The 17,708-nt window shown below is 37.2% G+C and overlaps 1 protein-coding gene across 11 annotated transcripts in view; it reads right to left on the reverse strand.

Moving 5' to 3' along the window:
• Nucleotides 1-1,500: 1,500 nt before the first annotated feature.
• The window catches only part of PTPRK (protein tyrosine phosphatase receptor type K), a 756,597-nt gene continuing 740,389 nt past the window's right edge, over nt 1,501-17,708 (reverse strand). For all 11 annotated transcript variants that reach the window (XM_044001295.1, XM_044001287.1, XM_044001294.1 and 8 more), the window contains 5 exons: nt 16,477-16,608; nt 16,209-16,334; nt 14,536-14,699; nt 13,448-13,583; nt 1,501-2,987 (listed from right to left, as the gene is read on the reverse strand). In XM_044001295.1, the coding sequence (XP_043857230.1) occupies nt 2,934-2,987; nt 13,448-13,583; nt 14,536-14,699; nt 16,209-16,334; nt 16,477-16,608 (612 nt within the window). In that variant the 3' untranslated portion in view covers nt 1,501-2,933. The remainder of the gene's footprint in view (nt 2,988-13,447; nt 13,584-14,535; nt 14,700-16,208; nt 16,335-16,476; nt 16,609-17,708) is intronic.

Below are 17,708 nucleotides of genomic sequence, written 5' to 3' on the forward strand. Positions count from 1 at the left end.
GGTGTGAACGTAGGTGTGACAAGCTACTACATCTCTCAACATCAATTTCCTCTTGTTTGATATAAGGGGTTTAGACTAGATAACTTTTTTTTTTTAGTGAGGCAATTGGGGTTAAGTGACTTGCCCAGGGTCACACAGCTACTAAGTGTTAAGTGTCTGAGGCCAGATTTGAACTCAGGTACTCCTGACTCCAGGGCTGGTGCTCTATCCACTGCGCCACTTAGCTGCCCCTAGATAACTTTGAAACTCAGGTTGTGTTCTTTTTTTTTTTTTTTTTTTTGCGGGGCAATTGGGTTTAAGTGACTTGCCCAGGGTCACACAGCTAGTTAGTGTTAAGTGTCTGAGGTCAGATTTGAACTCAGGTACTCCTGAATCCAGGCCCGGTGCTCTATTCACTGCGCCATCTAGCTGCCCCTGTGTTCTCTTTTAAAAACACTCTGCAGTCTATCTGAGCTACTTACTATATGTGGGAAATATATTTTAATAGATTTTTACTACTATCTTTTGTTTTTACATTGCCCAGATTTCCTTTTTATCTCTTTCCCCTTTAATATAGTGTGGGTGAAAGGTCACTCCTTGTCTGCCAATGATTCTGGGCTATTGTAAATGTCTTCCTCTTAGATTGTGTTCTGATATCACAAATGTCTTAATGAGCTAGGCTAAAAATGGAGGTCTGGAAATGAACATGAGGGAATCGATTAAAGAAGAACAGAAAAAAGAAGAGTTGACTGTATCCTAGTCCTCCATTAGTAAAGCAACATACATAAAGTTTTGTACCAACTCTGATTTGCATTCTGTTGTGTAGAAACTTGCATCAGTGATGTGTGTAACGATTGGAGTGACGCCACCTGCTGGAGAGTTGCTGTAGGAAAGTTCTGCCATGAGAAGAAGGCATCTGAGGGCAAGCCATGCGGCTTTCCTTGGCATCAGGAAGTGATGTTTGCTCGTGGGTACTGTCGATCAAGGCTACCAATTAGCTTGGAGATGTGTGTGCACGTGGATGGGATGTGGCCAATTTCAAAGGAGGCTTGTGAGATGAAGGAGGTGTGGCTCGCTCTCTTTCGTGAGGACTCTTGTGGAGAGTGGAACTAAAATGTGCTCTCCCTTTGATAGATGAATCTAGGCTTTTCTCTCTCTTTTCACCAAATTCCTATTCTCCTTAAGAAAAGCTTAAGTCTAAACTCTTGTGAAATTTATTGGCGACCACTCATTAGATATTTTAGACAGACTAGTTAGAATTTTAGCCCCTTACATGTGATAGGGGAAAATAAATAAAAAGAAAAGAACTACTTTTGTGGAAGTCGGACACTTTTGCCAGCTATCTCACTTGCTGTATTCAACAACAACAAAATGAAAGGCCCCTGTTCTGTGACACTTTTTTAGATACCCACTTCACAAGTCAGTGGTGAAACAGGAAATCTACTTTTTAGTGAATATAAACAATATCCAGATGACACACAAGAATCAAGAAGTGGCAAATAATGTGCAATTGGCAAAGTGTTATTATAAAAAGTTTTTTAATTCACTCTTACTTTACATTAAAATTTTTTAAGCACCATGTCATATACTGTCAATCTAAAAAGAGGAGACTGGAATGCTCAAGTCAACAACAAACAGCAAGCATATGATGGGTGGTTACAACTGTGTGGAACACGTGAACAAGACCACATTTGGAAAGGTCCACTTGGAATCAAGTGACAATGCACAAAACTAGAATCTGGCATTGATTTATTCAAATTCTGCTTTGTCATAGCCCAAAGCTTACATGTGTGTAAACATCAAAAGAAACATTGTATCAACTTTACCATTTGATAAAACTTGTTTTACCCTGAAAGGATGAATGTTGCCATCTTATTGTTTTGACCTGTGCTTAGCCGGTGGCTCAACAAGATTGGCTATGTTAAGATTGAAATGGTGCAAAGAGACTACGTTCAACATTGTGCAAGTCATTAGCAAGGCCATCAGAATGTGTACACTTCTATATAATGATCTGACCAATATCTGACTAATGCAACTGGAAAACTATACATTTTTAGCAAAATGTTTTAATTTGGTCCCATGTTAAAAGACCTGATAGCCAAGTTGGTTTTATTTTTACATGAAAATTCACAAGCATGTACACAACAAAACCACTACAACAATGTTTTCTGGTCTAGGCATAAAAAGTATGGCTCCTACTAACACTAAAACATACAAAAAATAAACTACAAAAATCGTTTATACTTGATTTCAGAAAAAAAAAAGATTTTTTCAAGAAAAATGATTTTTTTTCTTAAGCCATCCAAAAAGGAATGCAAGTAACCAATAAATACAGTGTGCTTTCTCCATATAGACATATATACACTTGAGTCTTTGGCTTATGTTTATTTTCTTTAAAAAGAATTTTATGTGATCCAGTCATCATTGCACATTAAAACAAAATAAGCCAGTTAAATATATTTATATATTTATATAGATCTGCTACACTTGAAACGTATAAAGAATGGATTTTTTTTACTATCAATTTGCACAGCTTTTTTTCTTCTTTTTAAATTTTTAACATCTTTTATCAAAAGAAGGAGAAAAAAATGCCATATAGGAAATATTGATTCATGCAACAGGTGAGCCCAGAGAGAGCTGGCTGCATATCATATCAACTGTACAAACACTGAAAAGTCCCTATTTGCACCGCCATCCCCTTCCCAATTGGCTTAGTCTGGTTCTTATTAAATATAATTTTCTGGCACTAAATTTTGATATTGTTTACAGGCATAGAAACTGATTGGATTCCTCTTATACACAACTTCATAAGAAAAAATACTTTTGCATTTAAAATGTAAATGTTCCCCTCCCCCCAACACTTAAATCTCTTCACAGGTTCAACAGGTTAATTAGCTGCTGGTTCAACAGCTGAACGGGTTTTAGTTGGGATTTACTTTCCATGTCCAGTCCAACTATGAGGATTCAAGGTATTCCAAAGCCACATCATAGCAGAAACGGTACTGTTCCTAAAATATGTCAAAAGAAAAGAGAGAATTAGAAGAGATACCAAAAAAAAAAGAAGAAGAATATTGGTTAACAAATAATTTTCAGCCACAATCTGTCACGTATGGGTTTTTTTTTTTTTTGGTGGGGCAATGGGGGTTAAGTGACTTGCCCAGGGTCACACAGCTAGTTAAGTGTCAAATGTCTGAGGCTACATTTGAACTCAGGTACTCCTGAATCCAGGGCCGGTGCTTTATCCACTGCGCCACCTACCTGCCCCCATGTCACGTATGTTTTAGTGACTTCTTGTTGTTGCATTTTATAAGTTTAATTTGCAAACAGAAACCTCCACCTTCATCTTGTAGTTAATCTAAGCAGACTTTGTGAAGAAACATGTAAAAGAATTGTATAAGTGGAGATTGGGCCTTCTATGCCTTTCCCATGCTCCCAATGCATGGGAGTAGTTTTACACAGATAAAACCCACGGTTTCCATTGAAATAATTTTCAGAAATAAGCACTCATAATTTGGCTCCTCCAGGCTAACCCCAAATGACCACTACCTTAAAACTTCAACAAACCAAATGAATCTCACCAAAGATTCCAAAGAAAAATTTTGGAGAGTAAATCATATGTTGAACCGCAGTCACTTTTATAAAAGTGGCATTTATGTTATTTTTTTTTTCTTGGTCTTAGAACTAATTCTCAATGGTGACTAATAATTTATATATCTGGGATGATTAAAACTTCAATAAATTAAACTAGTTGAGGTATTCTGGTTTTAATTAGAAAACTATCTAAACAAAACTATTTCTAATTTAATATTGAAAAATAAACTGAAGTAATAAGAAGTTAAGGTAAAAAAAAGTTAACTGATAGAGGATCTTAAGGAAACTAAGGGGATTAGAAAAATACAAATCAGGAGGTGGAAAGTTTAGTGGGAACACAGAATGAAGTTTCTTTGAATTTAAAGAAAATAGCTCTTACTTTGGAAAAAATGTTCAAGAAAATCCATAAGAGGTAACCACATTGCTAAAGATTAAGATGAATTATTCAAAGGGCAAGATCAAAACTATGGGCCATGTTTAAAATAAAGAACAGAATTGATGTTTGGAAAGAACTGGCAGAGGAAAAACTAAACAAGGAAGCTACAGTTTAGAGATGGAACCCAGCAATTATGGTTGCTTTCAAAGCCATTAGAATTGGATTAATAATTCTAGATATGACCATTCATGGTTATTGCTAGGGAGATGTTTCTTAATTCTATCTTAAAGGATAGAGAACACAAAAGATAAAAAAAAATAATTTATATTATGTAAATTGAAAGGCTTTGCATGAATAAAATTAGTTCAGACAGGATAAGAAAGGGAACCATTGGTTGGGGAAACAAATGTTTCACCAAATATCTCTTCTAGATCGAAGATATAAAAGAAAATGACATAAACATAAAAGTCATTCATTAATAGATAAATGGTCAAATGATATTGACAGTTTTCAAAAGAAGAATGGCAAGCTATTAACAACTATGTGAAATAATACTCCAAATCATGATAAGGATAATACAAATCAAAACAACTCTGAAGAGTTAATAAGCAAAGATGGCAAAAGATGTAAATTTGCTAATGTTAGACAAGGTATGGGAAGATAGGCATACTAACACATGGTTGGTAGAGCTATGAAATGATGCAACCATTTTGGAAAACAATTTGGAATTAGGTTTAAAAAAAAGTGAGTAAAATGTTCATACTCTTTGACCCAGAAATTTCATTGCTAGGCACATATACTTCAAGGACATCAAAGAAAGAAAGGGCCCACATTGGCTTTTTGAGTTACCAAAGAATTAGTATCAAAGTAAATGCCCATTGAAAATTATGGTAAAAGAATGTAATGGAATATTTCTGCAGTATAAAAAACAATAAAAATAAAGAATTCAGAGAAGCACAAAAAGATATAAACTGATAAGAAGAAAGTAACTACAATGAGGAAGACAATATACACCCTGACTACAAGGTAAACACACTAAGAATGATAAGTTAAAAAAAGAAGAAACTGAAAACTGTTACTTACAATTACAAAGTTTGGCCTGGTGAAGAGTTGAAAAATGCTCCCCTCCCCTCTTTGGAGAAGTGAGAAACTATTGGTGTGTGTATCACATCATAGATTCTCTGATCCAGAAAGTGTTTTAGAAGGTCACCATGTTTAACCATCTCATTTTGAATATGAAGCATCAGTGAATACCATGCGTTATATTGTTTTAAAGTGGAAGGATTTGAACTCAGGTCTTCCCACATGTCCAACAATCTATCTACCATGCCGTACTGCTTCTGATCCCAAAACAACTGATGTCGGGGCAGCTAGGTGGAGCAGTGGATAGAGCACTGGCCCTGGACTCAGGAGGACCTGAGTTCAAATCTGACCTCAGACACTTAACACTTACTAGCTGTGTGACCCTGGGCAAGTCACTTAACCCCAATTGCCTCACCCAAACAAACAAAAAAACAACAACCCCAAAACACACAAACAAATAACAACAAAACAAACAAACAAAAAAACCCCAAACAACTGATGTCAATAAAATTAAGATAAGAATAAAACATAAAAATATCCTAAACATTGAAAGGACTCAAAAGGCTTTGGATTTCAAAGAGCACTTTATCTTTTATCCTAGGTAGAGACATACACAGATGGCTCCTTAAAATCTTTAGGGACAGAGATTCTATACCATTGAACACATAATAGTTGAATAATCTCAAAGTATGCATTCCACTTTGGCCTAATGGTAATGCATTAAAACTGGACAATTAAAGGAGGTAGTTATTATAAGACTTTAAAATCTGGGCATACCATATTTTAAAAGTCTTCTAAATTTACCAGAAAATTGAGTTTCCTTATTTACTCATATTATTTGCAAGTAAAAGGATGCTAATACAAAGCTAAATGCTAGCAAAGAATTGATAATTTACACAAACAGGTTAATTATAACATTTTGAATTCCGAGTTGGACTAAATACAATAAACAACCCTATGAGCATTAAAACAAAATTAAAGATTTAAATTTCTGGCCTTGATATAGCTTTAAGCTACTCAGCTTAATACCTGACAATGCCTGAAACAATTATTGTGCTTAAGTTCAGGGTGGGGGAGGAAGACTAGAGGGGAAGAAGAGAATGCCAGCAGTCTTAAAAGTGAAAGAATATGAACCCAACTTTTCAGATTTGTTTCAGATAGCAGCATAACCTCAGTATGCTTCATCCATAAGCAGGAAGTGGTGAGGATTTTGTTTTAAATAAGTTTTTTTTTTTTAATTGAGTCGTTCCTTTTAGTTATCTGATCATCTTGATATACATGGGGCAAGCAAGAATGCTGCATTGGTTTTTCTAGTTTGTTTTCTTACCAACAGCTGCTACTGATCAAGTTATATAAAACATTACATGCACCAACCACAGAAACATGTCTTTCAGCAACATGGCAAATTAGAGCTGAAATGTGATACAGAATTAGGTATATATTACACACACATGAATAATTATGTGGTATATATAAAATTAGGTATATATGTGTGTATATATATATATACATACACACACACATATCAGCATGTGGGCTGATACATTCAGTAGCAAATATTAGGTGACTAAGTATTTAACAAAAACACCTTTTTTAAACGAATGTAGTTTAATCAACATTAGAATAATATGTTTAGCATCCCCCTCATAGTGAAACAGAGTACTGTCTTCTTTTTGTGAACCTAATTGTGCACACCCAAGCAGTAATATGTAGAATTTTCAAGGCTCAAGAAAAATGTGCTTTTGATGGTGTGCCAACATGCAGCCTTATGTTCATGCTGTTCAGGGAGTTGCTTAGTAACAGACCTGTTAGAGTCACAGATACACTTTATCAATCAGCAAGCATTTATTACATGCCTACCATATATGTGCTTGACACTATGGATACAAAGAAAAAAGTAAGAATCCCAGACCTCAAGGAGTATGTATTCTACTACTTGAATGCAATGTATCTGTAGAGAGATCAAGAGAGAACCCAAACAAAATAAATATTCAGTTATTTGGGGATGAGGAAGCACTAATAATAGGGGGGATCAAGAAAGGCCTCTTGAAAGAGGCTGTCCTTGAGCTGAACCTTGAAGGGAGCCAGTGGTTCCAGGAGGTGGAGATGAGGAAAGTGAACATTCAGGAAGGGGGTGACACTGTCCAAAACATGGAAGCAGGAGAGGGAATATGATGTATGGAGAATCGTAATCCACTTTGACTACACTACTGAATGTGTCAAGGGTAGTCCTCTATATCCAGCCTGGCTTTTAAACCCAAACAGAAAAGTTTGTATCATATTCTAAATGCAAGGGGCAAAGAAAACCTCTTGAGGAAAGGAATGGTATGGTTAGACCTGAGCTAAAGCTTAGGAAGATCAATTTGGTTAACTGTGTGGAGGATGGGTTAGAAATGGGAAACTGAAAGCAGGGAGCTGTTACAAGAGTTTGCCTGGACTAGGGTGGTTGTGACATGAGTAGAGGAGGCTAGAGTTGTGAAATATGCTGAGGTAGAACTAAGAAGACATGACAAGTGATCAGATATGGAGAATAGTTGACACTAAAGGGTTGAGGATGCCTCCAAGTGGTTAATTTGGCTGACTGGAAGAATGGTAGTGCATTTGAATGGGCTGTTGGGTAGCAATATAGATAGAGCTTAGAATTAGATGACTACTCTTCCTGAGTTCAAATCTGGCCTCAGACACTTTCTAACTGTGTGCCCCTGGGCAAGTCACTTAACCCTGATTGCTTCAGCTTCTTCATCTATAAAATGAACTGGAGAAGGAAATGACAAACAACTCCAGTATCTTTGCCAAGAAAACCCAAATTAGGGTCATGAAGACCTAAATTCAAATCTAGCTGTGTAACTCTGAGCAATGTACTTAACCTCTTTGCCTCATTTTCCCCAACTGTAAAACCCCGAGGGTTGCTGTAACAATCAAATGAGATATTTATAAAGTGCTTAGCAAAGTAGCTGCTATATCTTAGAAGCTAAGAAATGCTAACTGTTATTGTTGATGTTGTTATTAATGGGTTGGATTTGGGAGGAAAGATAATGAATTCATTCTGGATATGGTGAATTTGAGATGCCTATGGGACATTCAGATTGAAATGTCAGGTAGGTAGATGATACAATTCAGGATAGAGATGAATACTGCATACACATATCTAGGAATCATTTGCAAATTGATGACTATTGAATCCATAGAAGCTCATTCAGGACAGAGATGTTTTACATATATTTTGGATTTGTTTGTAAATGGGTTCCTGTTGAATCCATAGCAGCTCCTGAGCTTAAGAAGAAAGAGAATGGGGGCAGCTAGGTTGTGCAGTGGATGGAGCACCAGCCCTGGATTCAGGAGGACCTGAGTTCAAATCCGGCCTCAGACACTTAACACTTACTAGCTGTGTGACCCTGGGCAAGTCACTTAACCCCAATTGCCTCACTAAAAAAAAAAAAAAGAAGAAGAAAGAGAATGTAAAGAAATGAAAGGGTATAGGGCAAGTCCCTAGCCAGTATAGAGGAAGGAATATGGATGATGATCCTGCAAAAGAAACCCAGAAGGATAAAGCTGATGGGTAGGAAGGAAGCAAAAGAGAATAGCATCATAAAAGCCCAGAGAGGCAAAAATAAACAAAGAGGAACTGGTCAACAACTTATGAAGACAGAATGGAACAGTGAAAAGAGCATTAGTGAGAAGACCTGGGTTCAAATCCTGCCTTTAGCAATTACTATTTGTGTGGCCCGGGGGAAATCATGAGATCTTCTTGGTCCTTAGCTTCTTCATTTACAGAATGAGGAAATTGGAATACATGTCCTCTGAGGTAAATTCCAACTCTAGCATGATACCAGAATGGGGACAAAGAAAAGGCGAATAAACAATAAAGAGATCACTCGTGACGTTGGAGAGAACATTTTTAGTTCTGAAGAACTGCAAGTCAGATTGTGAGGTGTTGAGGAGTGTGTAGGAGGTTATAAAGTGGAGGCAATGAGTATAGATATCTTTTTCTAGATCAGCAGGAGAGTTTAGAAGATAATACCTTGAAGGAACATCAGGGTCAAGTGAAGGTTTCTTTAAGGATGAAGGAGATTTGGGTTTATTTGTTGGTATAGGGAAGGAGCCAGTGGATAAGAAGAGGTTGAAAATTAGATAAAAAAGGGGAGTGATTTAATGGCCAAAGTACTAAGTGCGATGACATAAAAGGTGCAAGTAACAGAGCTGGCTTTGATAAGAAGAGCTCTCTCTCCTGCAGAAACTGGAGCAAATGATAAAATGTGGGATGATGTAGCCGAGATCTGAAATGTGGACTAGTGGAAGATGGCCTTAATTTTTTCCATGAAGTACGTGACAAGGTGCTCTGTTGAGAGGAGGGGGCATTTATGGATCAGACCAATATATTTTCCTGAGAAAAGAAAAGAAGATCTAGAGCAGTTGCTTTGAGGTGTAAAATGGAATTGATGGGGGTGGGCGTGGGGGTGGGAGTGAATGGGAAAGCAGCAGTGAGGGCCCAAGGGAGATTAAACACCAAAAATGTTGCTTGTGTGATATTCACCAGCATTCAGTCCCATGTGAGCATGAGCAGAGAAGCTGTACGAGTAATCCAGGGTTAGGGTTTGGAAAGGCACAAGCAGTGTTATGACAATAGGGCAAGGGATGCAAAGGATGGGAATGGTGTTAAATTGAGGTGGTTGATTAATATGTAAAGATCATGAAGGGAGGAAGGTGAGGCTGGAACAGTGGAGGATGTCCCAGGAAAGCAGTGAGGATCCGACGTGATAATTGCATATCAATTCTTTCTGAAGACCTGGGGAATTATAGTGTTAAGGAAGAAAAAAAAAATGAAGGTAGGTGGCTAAAATGAAATACTTTACTACATTTTATGAGACAGGAAACTACTCTCAGTATGAATCAGTATGATTTTTTTTTCTAATTAAAAAAGAAATTTCCTTTGGCTACTGGGGTCAGCTATCTGGTGATATCATTGTCCACATCTGTATTCTGAGAGACAGTAAAGGCATTTTACCTAAGAAATGGATATTGACTGTCTCCCTGCTTTCATTGCCATGGTGATAACAGACACTTACCACGACCAATCCAGGGTCATTAATGGCTATTATCATGGTGTACTAGAGAGAAGGTTCGATTTGGAGTCACAGCATCTCAAATCCCACCTTTTCTTATTGTTTTTCAGCTGTTTTCCAGTTGTGTCTGACTCTTTGTGACCCCATTTGTGGTTTTCTTGGCAAAGATATTGGAATAGTTTGCCATTTCTTTTTCCAATTCATTTTACAGATGATGAAACTGAAGCAAACAGGGTTAAGTGACTTGTCCAATCGCATTGCTAGTAAGTGTTTGAGGCCAGATTTTAACTCAGGATGATGAGTCTTCCTGACTTCAGGCCCAATACTTTATCCACTGTGCCACCTAGCTGCCCCCTTAACTAAATACATGCTCCTCACCTCTCTGGGAATTAGTTTCCTAATCTCTTAAATGATGAGGTTGGACTAGATGAACTCTAAAATCCCTACCACATTTAAATCTATGATGCTATGATTCCCATGATCCTACAGCTATGATTCTATGCTGTGAGCTGTAAGCTCCTGTCATCTCCATATAGTTTTATTTCCAAAAACGTCTTAGTTATTGAAGCCTGAAGCCTATCTGGAAAGTGAACTGTGTCAGAAAAACAGCTTGCCCATTCATTCAATAGAAAGTAAGCTCCTTGAGGGTAGAGAGTTCCATTTTTTTCTTTCTATATCCAAGGCCTAGACTGTGTTTTTCACATAATAGTTGGTTCAGAAATATTTGCTGAATCCCATTTGGGTCATGGGAAAAACAGGATTAAGGTGTGTGAATAAACTATGACAGCAACCTGTCATAAAGCTAAGGCACTTTCTGCCTCCTTCCGTGCCCTTTCCTAGGAATAGTATTGTCCCTACTGCTGTTTTCCAGGAAGTTTTAGCTACCTGTTTGAAGATTTAAGTGATGCTGGTAGGCCTAGACACCAAAGAGAACAAAGAAAGAGTATAAAGATGCATATGTACAAAAATATATATAGTAGGTTTTTCACAATTACAAAGACTTAGAAACTAAGGGGGTCAGAATGATTATGGTCTATGAATATAATCGAATACCACTGTGCCATAAGAAATGAGTTACAGATCAACCTAGAAAGATATGTATGAACTGATGAAGAGTGATGTAAGTAGAAACAGAATGATTTATACAATAACATTGTAAAGGCAAACAACTTTGAAAAACTTAAACAGCACTGATCATTGCAATGACCAACCATGATTTCAAGAGGACTGATGAAGAAACATACTACCTACCTCCTGATAGAGAGGTTAAGGAATGAAAACACAGAATGACACATACATTCTTTTTTTTTTTTTCCTTCAGGGCAATGAGGGTTAAGTGACTTGCCTAGGGTCACATAGCTAGTAAGTGTCAAGTCTGAGACCAAATTTGAACTCAGGTCCTCCCGAATCCAGGGCCGGTGCTTTATCTACTGCGCCACCTAGCTGCCCCCCCATACATTCTTTTTTTGTTTGTTTGTTTTTATTTTATCTTATTTTATTTTATTTTTGTGGGGAAATGAGGGTTAAGTGACTTGCCCAGCTACTGCACCACCTAGCTGCGCCCCCCCACCCCCACCCCATACATTCTTGTACATGGAAAATGTGGGGATTTGTTTTGCTTGGCTATGCCTATTTGCCAATGGTTTGCTTTTATACCTTTTTTCTTTTTCCTCTAAAGATTGTTTTTGGGGGTGGGGGAATGCGAAAATAACACTTTGTTAATTGAAAAAAAAATCAAAAGACCTCTGAAGTGATGGTACAGAGGAAATCAGTAGCTAAGTATGATCAAAACCTGTCCCTTATGGCCAGTTTCATTTGGAAACACTTTAATTCTCTTTCCAACAATAATTTGATCAATTTAATCTGACAGTTCCAATCTATACTAAATATTCTAAGAAACTATTCAATATTCTAATTATTAAATCCTAACTTTCCTCTTTAAAGTATTAAGCTATTATTGCAATGTGCCAAGACTAGTTTATGATCTCTACATTTATCTAAAGGTCAAAATGACACTGTCTTTTTGCCAAAAAGAGGGAAAAAGCTGATAGTTGCTAATTGAAAAGGTAGCATTTAATTTACAAATTAATTTTATAATAATGATCATAGGTTCATTACTATATTGAGGATGAATAAAATAGGCTTCAGTCTTCATCAAAAATATTTGTGTGGGGGTAGCTAGGTGGTGAAGTGGATAAAGCACTGGCCCTGGATTCAGGAGGACCTGAGTTCAAATCCAGCCTCAGACACTTGCCACTTACTAACTGTGTGACCCTGGGCAAGTCACTTGACCCTAATTGCCTCACACACAAAAAAAGAAAAGAAAAAAAAATCTGCGTGATAAAAATATTAGAACAGAGAAGGATTTTCTTTAGCTTAATGTTTTGTATCAAACTATAGAACATAATGAGATTGAAGAAAAAAAAAAAGGAAATGCTCCATGACTCTTCTTTCATTGGTTCCTTCCTTCCTTCCTCTCTCTTGATTTCTTCTCTTATTCAAAAGAATCAAAAGGATGAAATCTTTTTAAAAATACACATTAAAGGGGCAGCTAAGTGGCACAGTGGATAAAGCACCAGCCCTGGATTCAGGAAGACCTGAGTTCAAATCTGGCCTCAGACACTTGACACTTACTAGCTGTATGACCCTGGGCAAGTAACTTAACCCTCATTGCCCCCCCCCCCAAAAAAAAATCCACATTAAAGGGAAAAACCACTTTAAGATAAATATAAACAATATTCTAATCTCTCTTTACATTCTACTTGTGCCTATGAAAACAGCGAGATTACTGAGATTGAGACTTGCACTGTCTTGGGTACTAGCTTTTCTGTTAAAACTGAATTCATCTATGACATGAAAGTTATTACCACATATTGTGTTAATAAAACAGAATTAAACCCTGTAATTCTCTCAGGTATAAGAGAAATAACCCCCTTCATCCCTGGCACATGAAACAGAACTTGTAGTAAGCAATGATTTTCTGTGGGCATACCATAGAAAAATAACTCTGAGGGGCAGCTAGGTGGCACAGTGGATAAAGCACCAGCCCTGGAGTCAGGAGGACCTGAGTTCAAATATGACCTCAGACATTCGACACTTACTAGCTGTGTGACCCTGGGCAAGTAACTTAACCCCAATTGCCTCACCCAAAAAAAAAAAAAAAAGAAAAGAAAAAGAACACTGAACTACTGATTATCTCTTTGAGGTAAGGAACAGTCCAGAGAGATTCATATTAATCCCACTGAAACCTATGGTATTCCTCTATAATGATGTAAGAAGTCAAATAAAAAAGACAGAGAAGGACTGATCTTGCAAGTTTTTCTAAGCTACACTATTCTATGATCTGATGACTTACCGGGGCTTCAACCATGTTTGGCTTGCTGTTCCGTAAGGTCTTGACAGCGTGGAAAACGTCAACAACATTCTGTCTTTTCACCATTTCCACAACAATGCCTATGGCACAGAACATTCCACTTCGCCCCCCACCATTCCTGAAGGGAGACAAGGAAGAAAAGACAGAGAAATGAATGACAGCATTAAAGATCACACTTTTTTGTGACCACAACTTAGGTCAACTTATGTGTCTACAAAGAGGCAAGTGTAATACTTTATCCCTCAGAAAACACTATTTTCCTTTTTTCTCTCCTCTTTTAATCTGAGTGGGGGGATGTGGGAAGCAGTGCTTCGAGGTAACATGACAGGTAGACTCTGATCCAAGATCTGCATCAAATCCTACCTCTGACATCTACTGGCTGTGTGACTGGGAAAGTCACTATACCTTTCAGTGTTCTAAGCAGCCCTCTGAGACTACATTGCAGATAATATACTGAGCTGCCTAGCTATAGAGTGTTCTCATATCAATAACATCCCTAACCCAAGAATTATCACTTATGATGTCTGAAGGACTGCCAGCTGAGAAACTAGAAATTGTAATCGATTTTCAGCATCAAAAAAATTGTTTTTTTTTCCTCTCATCTTTTCCTTTTTTATTTATTTTTATTTTTTAGCAGGGCAATGAGGGTTAAGTGACTTGCCCAGGGTCATACAGCTAGTAAGTGTCAAGTGTCTGAGGCCAGATTTGAACTCAGGTCCTCCTGAATCCAAGGCCAATGCTTTATGTACTGTGCCACTTAGCTGCCCCTCCTTTTCCTTTTTTAAAATAGGAAAAAAGAAAGTACAAAGAAAAGAATGTGAGAAAGCAACTTAAATAATACAGTGAATACAAGAACATGTACCTTTGTACCCCAAATGGGGTCAGTAGAGAAGTGAATTATAGGACTTTAGGACTATGTAGCAGGAAAAAATGAATGAAAGAAATGTAGCCCAGTTTGTAATTTGGGGGGAGGGGGTGAGTGGGGGGGAGGGAAGATTTGCTAATGAAAGGCCAAACAGGGCTAATCACGATGATAATTTGTTCCAATATGACTAAAAAGCCATACTCACAGACAATGAATGATGGTCCGCCCTTCCCCTTCATCACACTCCTCCTGCCATTTCTCGACTTGCAGTATCAGCTTCAGGAATGATCGTTTGGATCCGGGGACTTCTCGGTGAGAAGCCCACCCTAAGTACTGAAACTGCTGCACCATTAGATACCCTTCCTGTGGCTATGGGAAGAAAAGTATTTATAGGAAAATAAATTATGACTGTTAACAGCTACTAATAGGCAGAATATAAAACTCATTTGATGTCATGTTGTAAATTATGTTTCTATAGAAAAAATCTCCTTGGTTTATACCAACTGTTCACATGCAAGTACAGAAATGGGTCTCATCAAAATAAAATATCCCCAAAGCAAGAATCAAGTGGCACTATGTAAGGGATTCAACTAATGGGACTATGAACTAAATTTTTGTTTTTTTGTTTTTTCACAAAAGCCTATTGCCTAAGTACAAAATATCTACAGATTTTTTTAAAACTGAAAAACTGTCAAGAAAAAAATATATAGATTTCAGTTGTTGTTCATGGTGCACACTTTCTTAACTCTACATCAATAGTTTTTCAGTGAAAATGTTTCCAAAGCAATTGTCCTGACAGATGTATAGACATAATCAAGTTTCATCTAAGTAAACATTTAAAATGGCTAAGAATATTATTACTTTTATCGAAGAGAGTATTTTAAAGTTTTCCTTTCTAAGGAACAGTAGAATTGACTATTTGTGATTATGGCACAGAATGTCTTTATCAGCACTTACAAAAATGTTTCTCCACTAGAGTCCTACCTCAATGTATCATCCTGATGCAGAGGTGACCCTGGGACCTAGAAAGCCATGGCAATTGAGGAAAAGCTGAGGCAGGTTCTAGATGTGGGCCCAGTGATGCACTGTGAGTCTTCTGAGAATCAGACTTACCAAGCTTAGAGAGCCCTATCACTAGAAAGTTGGACACAGGTAATGAATGTTTCTGGCCATAGCAACTAAGTAAACTTTCCTACTGTATGTGGGAGGGCAGTAATTTATGTGGGTGGAAGCAGTATCCACATTGATAGTCATGAATTCTTTGAAATTAAAAAAGAGTTAACTATGATGAAATAGAGTCATTTGTGAATATCTCTGAAATGATAAATAAGCCAAGAGCAGACTTGGATCCTAGGACCCTGGGGCAGGGAGTGGGGTGGGGAAATCTTATTTCTCTTTAATATCAAATCAGAGGTGACACACTTGTGATTTAAATGCTACTGTTCCAAACAAACCATAATCAGATTTAATAGGTGAACATTTTTGCTATTTCATCAAAACCTCTTTTTTAAAATGAAGGTCAATCCTAATAAAAAATGTAGCCATTCCCAACATGGTAAATATATTCTTATGGACCAGGATAAGCCTAGCAACCTCTAAAGGGTTAAATGTATTTGAACTGAGATTTCTGGAAGTAATAGGTTATTACAGAAATCCACTAAGAGAGCTAGCTTCCAACTGTCAGCATTTCTGTTTGTGGGATGCATATTTTACTCTGGCACTAAAGCATTGAATGACTACAAACCTCAGCACTGAATATGTGAAGTTTATTAATTTTTTTCCCTTGGTGTCTGAATACAATTATACTACACCATTAATATTATCACAATTCATGATATCCCGAAGCAGCCCTGTTAGAATGACTGAACAATTGCTTACCCTTGTGAGATTGCATATCCGAAAAATTCTGTTGATCACATCACAATCCATTGCACAGGACATGCATTCAACTTGAATAGGCCCATATCGCAACATGCCTTCTTCTGGCCAGTACTGTGGGCAACCCTAGAGGATGAGTATTGTGGAAGGAAATGAAGATGGTGATTAGACTTTCAAATTGATGTGGTGCAAAGAGAATTGTAGCATTGCAGTATGACTTTAGAAAATTAAGTGCATATAATACAACAATCCCATTGTGGGCATCAACCTGGGTCAAGTCGACTTCATTTAACATCACAATGGAGGTACAGCCATAATCATATACTAATCTCCAGAAGTCTTTTACAGTGTTTGGCAGAGGGTACTGTGTGACGATGAAAGCAGCAGGTTGTCTGTAACTCTAAAAAGAAACAGGGTGGACAGAGAGCATTAGAACTGTAAATTCATGAGCTAAAGCAACACATTTCATTGTAACACAAATAGGGCAAAATACTCTGATATCTAGCTCTAGCAAAGCTACTGCTTAATCCAGAGTGTTTTCAATTACAGCTGCTATAGTTCAGTGTAACCAGACGCTTTTGCTTCTAGATAGTATCAGTTAGGATTCTCTGCTCATGTAGCCAAGAGCAAAATCGAATTTCATTTTTGTCTCGGCATATACCACAGCGCCTGGAACACAGGTACTTAATAAATGCTTATGCAATGAGTGAATGAATAAAGAGAAAAGAGATAGTTTCCTTAGGGTTCTTCACATGGTCCTCTAGGACCTACTTAAATAACAGAAAACCATTAAGCATTCATATTTTCTCTTTCATAGGCAATGGTGGGAGCATTTGCAAACTAGCCAGTTCACTAAGATGGACATGCCATTTCCTCAATGCTGATCTAAATTACGAGTGCACTGCTAACTCATTTGTAACGTATCTTGAATAATTCCATTGTAGGAATTGATCTTGTGTCTGCTGAACATGCTGCCATATAGGAATGTCATTAACTCACTTCCTTCTGAGCCTGTTGCATCTCATAGGATTACTTCTGGATGGTCTTTTGACTCTATATAGGAAATGGAAGTGGAAGAACTTGAGAGGAGCAATAGGTATGGTTTAGTGTTGGCCCTATGTTTCCAATACTTTCATCATTTTCTGTTGTTATTGCCACTTCTCTTTTAATTTTGAGGTATATAAAGTATTGACATTATGACGATGAGAAAAAAATGATAATTTACATGAACTGATGCTGAATAAATAGAACCACAAAAAATAGTCTAAATGATTCGTATACCCAATGACTAAACAAAATGGACAACTGAGATACCTGATAACTCTGTAAATTTTTTTCTGTAAGTATTTTCATTCTTCCTTTTTTTCTTCTTATATATATTAAAAATGAAATGCAGGATTGAAAAAAAACAGCTTAAATAGTACAGTGTAATCACTACAAAATTTCTTTTATACATCTCCAACCCTGGCTTCTCTTCTGAGTGCACCTTCTTTAGAGTTG

This window comes from Dromiciops gliroides, chromosome 4 (assembly GCF_019393635.1).
Source record: "Dromiciops gliroides isolate mDroGli1 chromosome 4, mDroGli1.pri, whole genome shotgun sequence".
NCBI classification, from domain to species: domain Eukaryota; kingdom Metazoa; phylum Chordata; class Mammalia; order Microbiotheria; family Microbiotheriidae; genus Dromiciops; species Dromiciops gliroides.